We start from the raw sequence: 12,923 nt of genomic DNA on the forward strand, positions 1-12,923 counted from the left end.
CCTAGTCTGTTGCAGTCCAGGAGACGGTTTTCTCTTGTCGCTCTTCCCATATCTAGAGTTGACACTACTACAATCATTGATCTCACAGGTCTATATATTTGATGAATGGTTTCAAGTCGCCTAATCATCATTAATTTTATCTGAGGCTCAGGCACATATCTGGAAGGGTAATGAACAATTACCTTGTAAAACAGGCAGAACACAAATAATATTGCTAGTGACATAGATAAGGTTCGTAAGTAAGTATTTCAGGATTTCTGTTAGCTATAGCCCCAGCATCTCCCAGATTGTCTGACCATGAGTTCTATACCAATCTCTGTCTTTAAGGGAAATGATATATTGGCATTGGACATAAAGCTCATCAAAGATGTCTGCAGGTATACAGTGGGTTGTGGGTCATCGTGAGCCCTGACGGGACTGAGAAAGGAAAGTTATTTTCTAAAGTACATGACAGCTGCCAGGAGAAGAAAAACTGGTCTTTATCCCTGACCAGGTATTTTAATCCCAATTTCAACTGGGGAGGTCTGATTACTACACAGTCAGATGCACACTGCACACTAGAGTGGAGGGGGGAGACCAGAGGGCAGAGAAAATAATCGTTTACATTTTCCTTGTCTTGCCTTAAAAGGCAGATTTTTAATCTCATCATGGTATTAAATATCCTCTTCACTGTATCTTCTTTCAATAAAACAGTTTTGTATTCTCAAAATGATTTCCTCAGAGTGTGAATGAGTTCTTGATATTCTTACACATCAAAACCACTGCTGGCATCATCCCAGTGCACCAGCCCCAAGCATCCTGTATCCTGCATCGAACCTGGACTGGTGATTCGTTTCTTATACGATATTATACATGTTTCAATGCCATTCTCCCAAATCATCCCACTGGGATGACCCAGAGGGATGGTATGGGGAGGGAGATGGGAGGGGGGTTCAGGATTGGGAACACGTGTACACCCATGGCAGATTCATGTTGATGTATGGCAAAACCAATACAATATTGTAAAGTAATTAGCCTCCAATTAAAATAAAATTAAAAAAAACCACTGCTGGTATCATAACCAAAAATATATGTGAAAGTTTGGGAATCTTCATTTAAGTACTGTCTATATCTTGGAGCAACTGAAGAATAGATTTGCAACTGTAAAATGAGTGTGATAAATTCCATGACTCAGACAATGTAGAAAAACAATGCAAGGCTTTTGCCACTGATAGATTTTTGTTATTAGAATTATAATTCAGGTGGGAGGATAAGAAGCTAAGCAGTTGGAAAATATCTGCTGACTGTCTGAGCCTGAGGGGCATCAGGGGTAGGGTGTAGGAGATGTTTCTGTGAAGCAACTGAAAGGCCCAGCTGTGAGCTCTAATGCGCTAAATGGTAGTGTTAGTCGCTCAGCCATGTCCGATTCTTTTCGACCCCACGGACTGTAGCCCGCCAGACTCTTCTGACCATGGGATTCTCCAGGCAAAAATACTGGAGTGGGTTGCCATTCCCTTCTCCAGGGGATTTTCCCAACTCAGGGGTCAAACCGGGGGTCTCCTGCATTGCAGGCAGATTCTTTACCATCTGAGTAACCAGGGAAGCCCAAAAGATGCATGGATTTTGCCAAATATTGGGGGATAAAAAGTCTATCTCATTTTTAAATGGAGAATAAGGCCAGACTGTGAAAGCCAGAGTCACTAAACAGTTTTACTTAGTGTACATTTCCTAGCTTGCATATTGCACAGATCCTACATTTATGAAGTGAAAAAAAAATCCTACTTTTAAATGCTAGATGCACACTTTGAGCTGGCTAAAAGCATCAATTATTGTCCATGGTATATGGTTAGAAAGTCAATTATAACTAACCTAGAGATTCACAGGGAATATGGGCTGCAAGACAGATTTTAAAAGTCCATTTGAAACCATGTGGGTATAATGTGGTTAAGAATTCTAATTACTCAGTGATGCAACTCAATGGCAAAACACAGTGGCCTGCCTGCTTGAGATGAGTCAACCGGTATGACCCATTCATGTCTCCAACTCCTGATAATGATGCCTTTCCAATCTGACTCAGTATTTGCATGCAATTTATATTCATAGAATTATGAAAGTTTAGAGCACAGAGGAGTTCTGTAAATGATCTAGTGTCAGTCCCTTGCTACAGTGAAAAAATCAAGGCCAGCCCACATGGAATAAATCATTTCCCAACGGAATCTAGATAGTTCATTACACATTTACTCTATATAATGCCTTTCAAGTAATAATTTTAGCAAAAAAAAAAAACAAACAAAAAAATACTACAGCAATTACTTATCTCAAAATGGCTGTTTTCACTTTCACATACATTTTTATTTGAATTTTTTTCCCCAACCTAGAAGTCTTTTGGAAAATATATTTTATAAACTTAATTTCAAAATAGTACATTTAAGGATATTAATATTTTAAAAGAGTCAAAATAATATGTTTCTTTTGATATTCCCTAAACATGAAAATGGTGAACCAGGCTTCGTTCATTTTATATACTTTTTCTTAATAATTAAAGCCATGATAACATTTCAGTGCTATTTTATTTTTTCACTCATTCCCTTGAATTACGGTGAAGCTAAAGCAGATTTTAAAAACTTACATATCCTCTAGCTATTTTCACTAATTCTAATTCAAAGGTAAATATCACTCATTTCACAAGAAATATTTTTAAAACATAAAAACCAGAATATGTGATTTGCTGAACAAGATTCAGGAAAAGCTGTCACAGAATAATCTTTTAATCCCCAGGATTTTATTTACAAAAATTTACTAAAGAGCAAAATCTGGAATGTTGATGTCACAGGGTATTAACTATGATTTGCTGACTCCATTTTTCCACACACCCAGTCCTGTGAGCTGGCTTTCTACGTGATACACTCCTTTCCTCAAATAACTTAAGCCTATTAACAAACGCTTTGATGGTACTTGGTCCAGGGAGATTTCCACTAATTGCCCTGTGCTTTTAACAGTTCCAAACACATATTACAATTGTTTATTATAAAAGTGGCTAGAAAGCAGCTGCTGCGTGCCTTGAACCAGCCTGATGACTATTAGGGTGCGCAGAGAAAGGTCTATCAGTCTCTGTGACTATGCAGGGACAGGAGCACAGAGCGGTCCCTTTCCAAACGCAAAGCAGGATGCACCAGTCACTCTGGTCTGCTAAATACGCAACAGTGATTCCGGCTAGAGGTGCAAAATATGAGGCTAAAAATGCACGGCTATTTTCAAAGATCACTGATCTTCATGAACTCCCAGAGGATAAAATGAAAGGGAAGATTTCACCACAATTATGCTCTAAGTTTCTGGGGGTGGAAAATATATCTGTTTATCTGAGAACATCCCCCAGCACCTGCTGCAGTGTTGGCATATAACAGACATTTAATAGATGCTTATTGATTGTTCATGACATGATATTAAGATTCACCGCAGTGATTAAAATAGATTCTAAAACTGCAACAGTTACTTGAATAAATGGGAGGCAGTGTGGTAAAACAGAAATAACTTTGGATTTGGAACCAGACAACCCAGGGTTCAGTCCTGGTGTGAATCCAGCCAGCCGTGTTACCTTGCGCAAGTCATTGACTCTTTGAGCTTCAGACTCCTCATCTCTGAAGCAGGGTAATACTTGCTTGAAGAGACACACAAAATTTTCGTTTTCATTTTAAATGGTGTATACAGGCCAACTAGCACAGCATATGGGATAAGAGGACTCAACGAACAGATCCATGGTACTCTTTGGGTTGAATCATGAACTTAAAAAAATAAACATCAGGGTATCCATCATCTCGGTTTCAGTCTTTCTCTACAAGCTGTCTCCACCTTGACACATTATCTCTGACAATGAGCATATATTCATTAAGTCAGTGACAAAGACTGAGGGCTATGCCACAGCAGAATGAACAACTGTGAAAATCAAACCATGATAACCATGAGATGCAAAGGAACAACTCTTCTAAAAAAGAAATATTCTGCCTATTTATTAATCAGCTGTAAAATATTTGCAAAGATGCACTTTGTCCTAACAAAAAATACATTTTCTCCACCCCTTTGTACTATGAACCCATCCATCCCTTACCAGTAATTTCCAGTGGACGCTGGCATATTGCATCCAAACAGTAACATATGATGGACAGTATCCATGCTGGCACGGGGTTTGAAGTCAACTGTTAAGAGAAAATGATACATGATCCTGAATATAAGTTATACTTCTGTGTACAAGTGTCACAAGAGACCCCAGCATTCAATATTTTGAAAAGCTGTCTAATACAGATGTTTTGATGCTCTTATGATAGAATGCTCTGGTTATATACATTATTTACTCCTTAAGATGAACATGATTGGATAATTTAATCTAGTAGGATAGTAAACTATTAGTTAACAAAAGAGAAAACAAGATGCTGAAACTACAGATATACCCACACGCACTTACTAAAGCTCTCTTTTAAAGTGATGAGACATCATGTGGGTACAAAATGAAAGCTCCAGGCTGCATATTCACAGCATATTTCCTTGCAGATTTTGGTAAAGTTCTGAGTACCACTCAACACTGCACACACTGCACTGAAACAGTGAGCGGTCAAAGCATGAGGAAAAGGATTCATAACACAAATTTATGACCTTCTTAAAATAACAATAGTCACCGGATTGTGACATGGAGAAACAAGTTACTAGAAAAGAAAAGTGGCAAAGTATATCTTTCCAAAAATACAGAAGAATAAAAATGTCCAGAATGAACACCGTGCACTTGTTAAAGCATCGTGTACTGAAAATGACACAGTGCTATGTCTCATCTTGTCCCAAGAACAGCGGTTGAAGGCCATTAAAATAAACAAGTCAGCTCAGAGCTAACACAGAGGAATCAGGGATAAGTTATTTAGTATGATCAGTGCCCAGCATGAGCTCTTTCCTGGTTTGGGGTTGGCTTATCTCCTTTCATCCACATTCAAAATGCTGCCCTAGTGGGCAGTTTTCAAGTCATCTTTACAGATACAAATGCTAAACACTCTTGGGTTCGTGCAAAGCTGCATCTTCTAGCTCTTTTTCTCTATCTTATGAAATTAATAAAATACCACTGACTGCGGGAACCGTGTATCTGAGACATGCATATTTATAAAATAAGAGTTGCTCTGCATCAACGAGAGCACAATGGCACGCACTGTGTGTTTGGTCAGGAAACGCAAGGTGCCCACCATGAGCCACCCTGACTCACGGCTTCCATGGGAAATACAGAGCCTTTCATTCACTGCCCTGGAAACAAGAATTTAAAGTCTAAAAATCACATCTTCTCACACCACCATCTAAAAAGACAACCGAGACAGGACAGCAAGGAGATGGACTTGATGTAACCTGAGGCTGCGTTTCCTACTACCAAAGAATGCAGCAAGCCTAGGAGACTGAGTATACTGCGGAAGGAAAGAAGCAATTAGAAATTACAACAGTTCACACGAACCACAGAAAATCATACCACCACCAAGCCTAAATTAACAAGAGAAACGGAAGAGGGATTCCACCCCCGTAGGCTCACTCTCAAGCTGAGTGCAGGGTTTCCTTCCTCCCTTCCAGAATTCTCCCAGGGGATCGGTCCTCGAAGGAGGCAAATTTTAAAAACCTTGGGGAATAACTGGCCTTTGTCTTTTACTTACCTTATACTTATTTTGGTATATGATGCAATTTGTTATTTTATACTAATTTTTGTCAAATGATTTCTATCATTCTCTGCGTTACTATAACTCTTTAGTCTGACTAAACCTACCTCCCACTGTTTGTTTTTTTTCAATATCTATGCCTATGCCAGTCTATGATGGGTTGTCAAACAAGAGGCTGACTGCTCTGCTTTTTCAGAATCGATGTAGATGATGACATGGTTTCCAGTCCCCTTAGATTCTTTGGTTATGGGTGGATTATATGAACAGCTTTCCTTATGACTGAGTCATTCTGGAAATTCTGGTAATAAACCACCACGGCCACATGCATTTTATCAAGGATTATACTGTTAAATGAAAATGTGAGTACGAGGTCTCAGATAAAAATTCAGGTGGAATGATCCAGGAGAAGATTGGGATTACATGTCTCTTATTCAAGGAAGAGGTCAGAGAATTACATGTTTCGAAACCACTCAAAAACTGAGCCCTGAAGCCATGGGGATAGACAAAAGCACCAGAGGGGTTCAGGATAGTTTTAGGGAAAGCTCTGAGCTCTTAGGAGCTGTGCAGGAGACTCTAACTGTGTTTTTTCTTATAGTAATGCAGTGTGTGTACTGTTGTGAAACAAAGCAAAAACCTTTTTGGAAGAAGAGTGGGCTCTCTTTAAATTTATAAAATGAAATATGAAGCAAAAGATTCAGGTAGGGACAGAGAGGAGACCTGCTGGGAGAAGAACAGATCATGCAGACAACAACACACGGTCTCTGCGGCTTTTCATTAGCAAGGAAAGCCAGGAGTTTTGTGTGGGGCCGCTGCTTATGAAGAGGATCTTCTCACTGTCCTTTGTAAAGGGCACACGTTATTCAAAGTACAACTTCTCGAGCCATTTTCTAATTTTTTTTCCCTTCTCTGACATACTATTTTCAGAACCACTCATTTGTTCCACACTGAACTCTTCCTAGATATGTGTTTAATTTCAGTTTCTATAATGAGAAACAAATCAATATCTTTAGGTGCTAGCAAAAGAAAATCCCTCAGAGTTTCCTCTCATAAAAACTGATTCTCACTGACTTATACATTTTCCAGAAACTCAGGATCTAATTTAAATGCTAAGTAAATTATTGGTACAGAGTGGAAACAAACAACTAGCCATCTTCCTCATCTCCTGAAGAAAGAATATACTGTCAAACTATTCATATAATTAAAACTCAAAGCAAAACTCACTCCAAGTTGAAACACACATCCAGCAAAAGGAATGGCATATCCAGGTGTAAATGTAAATCAAACAGTAGATGCCATAAAACAGAGCAAAAATAAGGCAAGAGTTGGATGATTTCATTGAAGGGCCTGCTGCAAGTCCTGGGCAGAGGTCAACTGGGAAAAGATCAGGCTGACAGGTTCATTCACCGGGTTTGTCCCACTCCTACTTATTAGTCCTGACTTTGTAAGAGAAGACCCTCCACCCCGAGGGAATAAGGTCCATGAGCACAGGATACACAGACAACTATACTAGAGATTTCAACACTGCACAAAATAGACTATGGAAAAACAATTAAAAATCATATCTTAAATTCCCCCTTCTTTCTTTTTCTCCGAACATACACGGAAAGAAATAAAGGATCCAAGGGAAAGAGAGGTAGCGGATAATAATGAAAACAACTGCACCTTTAAGTGTGCAATTCTGACGGGCAGAATAAACAAAGGTGGCCCTGAGACGGTGACCAAAAGGCAAAAGCACAGCCTTGTGCGAATGCAGGGGAAGATTACGCCCGATAAGACTGAAAGTGCCACTGACTCTTCTAACTCAATAATAAGATGACAGCTGCTTAAGTGGAAGTGGTTCTTCAGTCCCAGTAGGTGTGAGCAGTTCAGACCTCCTGTTGGATAAGACCAGGGAAAATTTTACAGGCAAGGAAGTGTCAGTAAGGGCTAGAAAACAAATACGTTCAAAGGCCTGAGACTCCAGAAATAGTGACTCAAGGACATTAATTAAAGGAAATGTGATGATGCTGAAAGTGCATAGGCTGGAGGATTTCCGGGAGAATAGTGCCATCTGAAATGAAAAACTTGAAAGTACCTGTGTGGGCATCCCGAGCAGAGAGAGAACTAGGCCTATTTTCTGGAGTTCTAAGCAAAATTTGTTCTAATTGCATGAGCTTGTTCAGGATTTATGGCCTCTTTTAGCTCACATCAGACTACAATCAGGGCCATAACATTTTCTAAAAATGTGATCTAGGAGAGAATTTCATCTAGTATTTGGCTTTCTCTCCATTTTTCCTTTCCAAAGAGGATATCCAGGTCTGCATGTCAAATTCTGATGTATTTGCCAGACTCAGGATGTGGAAATATTTCAAAGAACCCACATAGCCAAGTGAAGCAATATGCAATTTAGAAGATAACAATGTACACATATAACCTACTCCCAAATGCCACTGGAAATGGGAGCAAAGGAACGCAGTAAAGAAATACTATCAGTCAGTCAGTCAGTTCAGTCGCTCAGTTGTGTCAGACTCTTTGTGACCCCACGGATTGAGGCACGCCAGGCCTCCCCGTCCATTACTCAAACTTGTGTCCGCTGAATCAGTGATACCATCCAACCATCTCATCCTCTGTCATCCCCTTCTTCTCCTGCCTTCAATCTTTCCCAGCATTAGGGTCTCTTCCATTGAGTCAGTTCTTCGCATCACGTGGCCAAAGTACTGGAGTTTCAGCTTCAGCATCTGCCCTTCCAATGAACATTCAGGACTGATCTCCTTTAGGATGGACTGGTTTGATCTCTTTGCAGTCCAAGGGACTCCACTTATCCATGTCTAAGAAATACTATAGACATGGATAATTAACCTGTCAAATAAAGAAAAACTGACTTGCAAATGCAAGTCTGAATCTCCAGAGATTAGGCATTCCTGAGTTATTGCCTGTATATATCATCGGAGAAAACTGTTAACTTTGTTTCTTTTTTTCTCCCAGTGGAATCATATTATACACAGTAAACAGCTTATTTCACATACTGTGGATATTTCTACATGCTATTAAACAATTTTTCGTCAACAGTACTTTTCAGCTAGTGCTATGCTTTAGAATTACCCTATGGAGCTGATTTAAAATACAGGCGCTCATGGTCAACCCTAGATCAGCTCTGCCTCTTACCCCATCAGTATCTTTTTTGAATCTACAGAGGCCATTCCAGGCAAGCGCATCTTTGCAAAATTTCACATGTGAATGAGAGGTGATCCTGACAGCAGTCAACACTTTTAGTGGCTGACTATGTTCTATTATGTGAGCATCCTCAAGAGTTTAGTTAACTTATTTTAGTTAACTTGGATTATCTAGCTCTTTCAAATGTACAGGGTAAACAGTAAAAACAAGATTTCTTTTAAAACAAATTTATAAAACCATTTGAAGGCAAAAATCAGTTGACCCTTTAGAATTGTTTTATTAAATCAGATCACTGATTTAATCACTGAGATCACTGGAACCCTATATTACATCAGACAAAATTAGCTGTATCACCTAAACTCATTTTAGGGCACAGGTCTGAAGTAAGCATACAAATGGGGCCCCTGGTGATTCACATCTGCGATAGAGTCAGTTTTCTAATAATCCTACTGCTTTCAAGCCATTTTCAATATTGAGAAAAATAGGCATAAGGCTCAAGAAATAATAATGTACAAAAGTTGTCATAATTAAAATTCCTGGCCCTTAATATTATTCCCATAAACATTTGCTTTCCAAAAAAAATAAAGATTATACTTCAAGAACTATTCATAGGAACTGAAGATAATGCAAAAATGGTAATTTAAGTGTAGGATATGATCAGCTTTAATGTTCATAATCTTGCAGTTGGGCGAGAAAGGTTCAGACAATTATAAAGCTCACAGCAGCAGAGTCCATTTGGCAGCTTGCTGAAAACCCACAGCAATGGCATATTACATTATCTCCTGCCAGCTTTCCGCAAACCATAAAGCAATTCTACACTAAAATAAAGACCTCTGCTTGAACATTTTTAATCAGAAAGTTTAATAGAAAAGTTGTCGTTAGCTCTCGCTAGCTTGGACCATGATGTACAATTCAGAAAGAATCCTTAACATGTTTTATGAGGACTTTAAGCGACTGTTGCCAAATTAACCAAGAAATAAGACACCTGAGAGGGCCTATAAATCGAGTGCAAATTTCAAGTGAAACAATCCTTACCGCCGAATAAAGGAATTTCAGCACCAAAAAGAATTAAACTTCTAGATGATATACCTTTTAAAAGGAAACTTTCTGGTATATGCCAGAACCAACTAAACAATCAATAAATAGACTTTATCAGTCAGGCTATGCAAGATAAACCAGCATAAGCTTCATTAAGCCCTGTTTTTGTAATGTCATCTCTGTAACATCTCCCTATTAATTTCCCAGAAAAGCAAACCCACAGTCCCCTTATTGCCTTTCCAGAATCCTCCAGCGGTCTCTGACACTCCGCCATGATTCCAACAAGACAACCTCCAACATCCAGTCTGAGCTCTCACTGGCTGCCCTTCTCACCTACTAACCACACCCACTAACCCTGACTGAAGGCTTACCCTGCGGGCTTCACTGGTGGCTTAGACAGTAAAGAATCTCCTTGCAATGCAGAAGACCTGGGTTTGATCACTGGGTCGGGAAGATCCCCCAGAGATGGGAATGGCAACCCACTCCAGTGCTCTTGCCTGGGAAATCCTATGGACAGAGGAGCCTGCTGGGCAACAGTCCAGTTCAGTTCAGTTCAGAGCTCAGTCGTGTCCTACTCTTTGCAACCCCATGGACCACAGCATGCCAGGCCTCCCTGTCCATCACCAAATCCCGGAGTTTACTCAAACTCATGTCCATTGAGTTGGTGATGCCATCCAACCATCTCATCCTCTGTCGTCCCCTTCTCCTCCTACCTTCAATCTTTCCCAGCATCAGGGTCTTTTCCAATGAGTCAGTTCTTCACGTCAGGTGGCCAAAGTATTGGAGTTTCAGCTTCAGCATCAGTCCTTCCAAGGAATATTCAGGACTGATTTCCTTTCGGATGGACTGGTTGGATCTCCTTGTAGTCCAAGGGACTCTCAAGAATCTTCTCCAACACCACAGTTCCAAAGCATCAATTCTTCGGCACTCCAGCTTTCTTTATAGTCCAACTCTCACATCCATGGAGTCGCAAAGAGTAGGACACAACTTAGCGACTAACACTTTCACTTTCTACCTTGTGCATGGCTCACTTATGGTTCACAACGGCCTTGTGAGTCTGGTCCTTCCTCCCTTAACAGATGAAGCTGAAGGAAAGAGAGGCTGAGTGACTGCCATTGGTTGTGCAGCCTGCAAGAGGTGAGGCTCACGTGTGAGCCCAATATGCTCCAAAAATTTAGCGCTTATATGGTTGGCAGCTAGAACATTCTCCTCCCTCTGCAGATCCAAACAGACCATCTTCCCAGATCCAGATCAAACCTTGCCATCACTCTCATGAGATTTTTTTTTTTCTGACTGAAATAGTTCATATTGGTCTTTTCAGAGCTGGCCACTGAAATTGTCCCCACTGCAATAGCTGAAATGGTTACTTCGAACAACTGTCAAAATGCCAAGAAGCTGCAGACACTGAAGGACATTTTACACAGCAAACCTGATTCAACCCTGGGCTTTAAGAATTGGCCATTTTCTGGGGAGTGAGGAGGGGTGGCATTTTGACACTATGGCATTAAAACAGCTTTGTCAACCTGTCAGTTACTTTTTGGAGACCTCCAGATGCATCAATTGAAGACATTTCTAACTCTCAGTTTCCATAAAATATAATGAAATGGTTCCTACTCCTCCTAATTTTTTTTTATTACCTGACAAAACTCTGGAGGTTTGGGGGTTGTCATGTTGGAAATGTGGATATTTGGAGCAGATGATAGAAGACATTCAAGAAATACAGAGCTGAGAGAGTATATAGCAACAGTTTCTTGTTCATGATGAGCAGCAGGCGAATGAGATTTTATCTAGTCATCACAGACCGCCAGTACACTGCATCTTATTTGTGCTATTTCAGCTCTCTCCAAGTGGCCTGCACTAAGAAATGAGAATAGCCTCCGAGGGTGCCTGCTGGAAGGTACCCGATGGTCATGTGGAAGACAGAGACTAAATTATTCATGTTGGAGAAAACCCTAGGTGAAGAGAGAAGGGAGGGCATGTGTAGTCAACTAATTGGGAGCAGAAAGGTGACAGAGTAATTGCACGGGGACGGACACTCACACACACACCCTTCTATTCAATATTTATTGCTGTCAAGGCCATAAGATACGGGTAAATGAGCACTGTACCCTGCCAGACCTTGGTCTCTACAGTCATACTATGTAGCTGACCCATAAACACGATCAAAATTAGACCATGCCCACAGTTTTTGAAGTACCCCAATATCACCTTAACATGTGCTTTGTTTAAGAAAGCTCACGTTTGGAAATATCCGAATCTAACCGCACAATTCTGCCGTGTTCTACATTCAACAGAAAAGCCCAAGAAAACGAAAAGCAACACATCATTAGATGAATTTTTGTCTATTTCTAAATTCGATGCTTCTATCTCATTTGTATAGTGCAATTTGATAGACAGGGACCTGCCATCATTCACTAAGGAAAAGACACATTTATTTACTGGTCATCCATGTGAGGGAAAGCAAGTGGATGAAGATGACAGTCAAATTTCTTGGCTGAGTGGGCTGCTGTCAGAGCCAATTCTTCTGAGTGTCTATAAAACACCTTTTAGACAGCATCACAGTTCAGTGGTCAAATGTAGATTTTCTCATACCCTCACCCGTTCCAATTCTGTGGCTCTTTATTAAAAAACAAAAACAAAAGCAATGTTCTAGAGGAAGCTATGATTTTCTTAAAAATATAAAAATTATACTTATCTTCATTAGAGTATTTTCTCAAATACCTACTTTTATTCATATTTAGTAACTCAACACCAACATATAAACACATCAAGCACGTTGGATAGGCTTGTATGTACATATTACAGGCATATGCACATACAATTCCATGACAACTGTGATGGTATCCTCTCAAAATTAAGAAACATGTTTATTTACATGTTACATAATTAGTTGCATAAGCATAAAGCCAAAATTAAAAATTACTCAAACGTAATTTGGGGTTTTACCACTATCAGAAGAGTTTGTTTTAGTCCTCATAAACAGTCTGCCTTTTGGGAATTTCTTCAGAAATTTAAAAAGCAAGGGAGAAAGTCCTTTTCCTATGTTGTAACATTTGTATTCTTGTCTCCTAGAATCCT

The 12,923-nt window shown here is 39.8% G+C and overlaps 1 protein-coding gene across 14 annotated transcripts in view; it reads right to left on the bottom strand.

Moving 5' to 3' along the window:
• PAM (peptidylglycine alpha-amidating monooxygenase) overlaps positions 1 to 12,923 on the bottom strand; it is a 315,491-nt gene that overhangs the window by 117,528 nt on the left and 185,040 nt on the right. For all 14 annotated transcript variants that reach the window (XM_044947270.2, XM_025292177.3, XM_044947278.2 and 11 more), the window contains one exon: positions 4,085 to 4,172. In XM_044947270.2, the coding sequence (XP_044803205.2) occupies positions 4,085 to 4,172 (88 nt within the window). The remainder of the gene's footprint in view (positions 1 to 4,084; positions 4,173 to 12,923) is intronic.

Source organism: Bubalus bubalis, chromosome 9, assembly GCF_019923935.1.
Source record: "Bubalus bubalis isolate 160015118507 breed Murrah chromosome 9, NDDB_SH_1, whole genome shotgun sequence".
Lineage (NCBI taxonomy): Eukaryota > Metazoa > Chordata > Mammalia > Artiodactyla > Bovidae > Bubalus > Bubalus bubalis.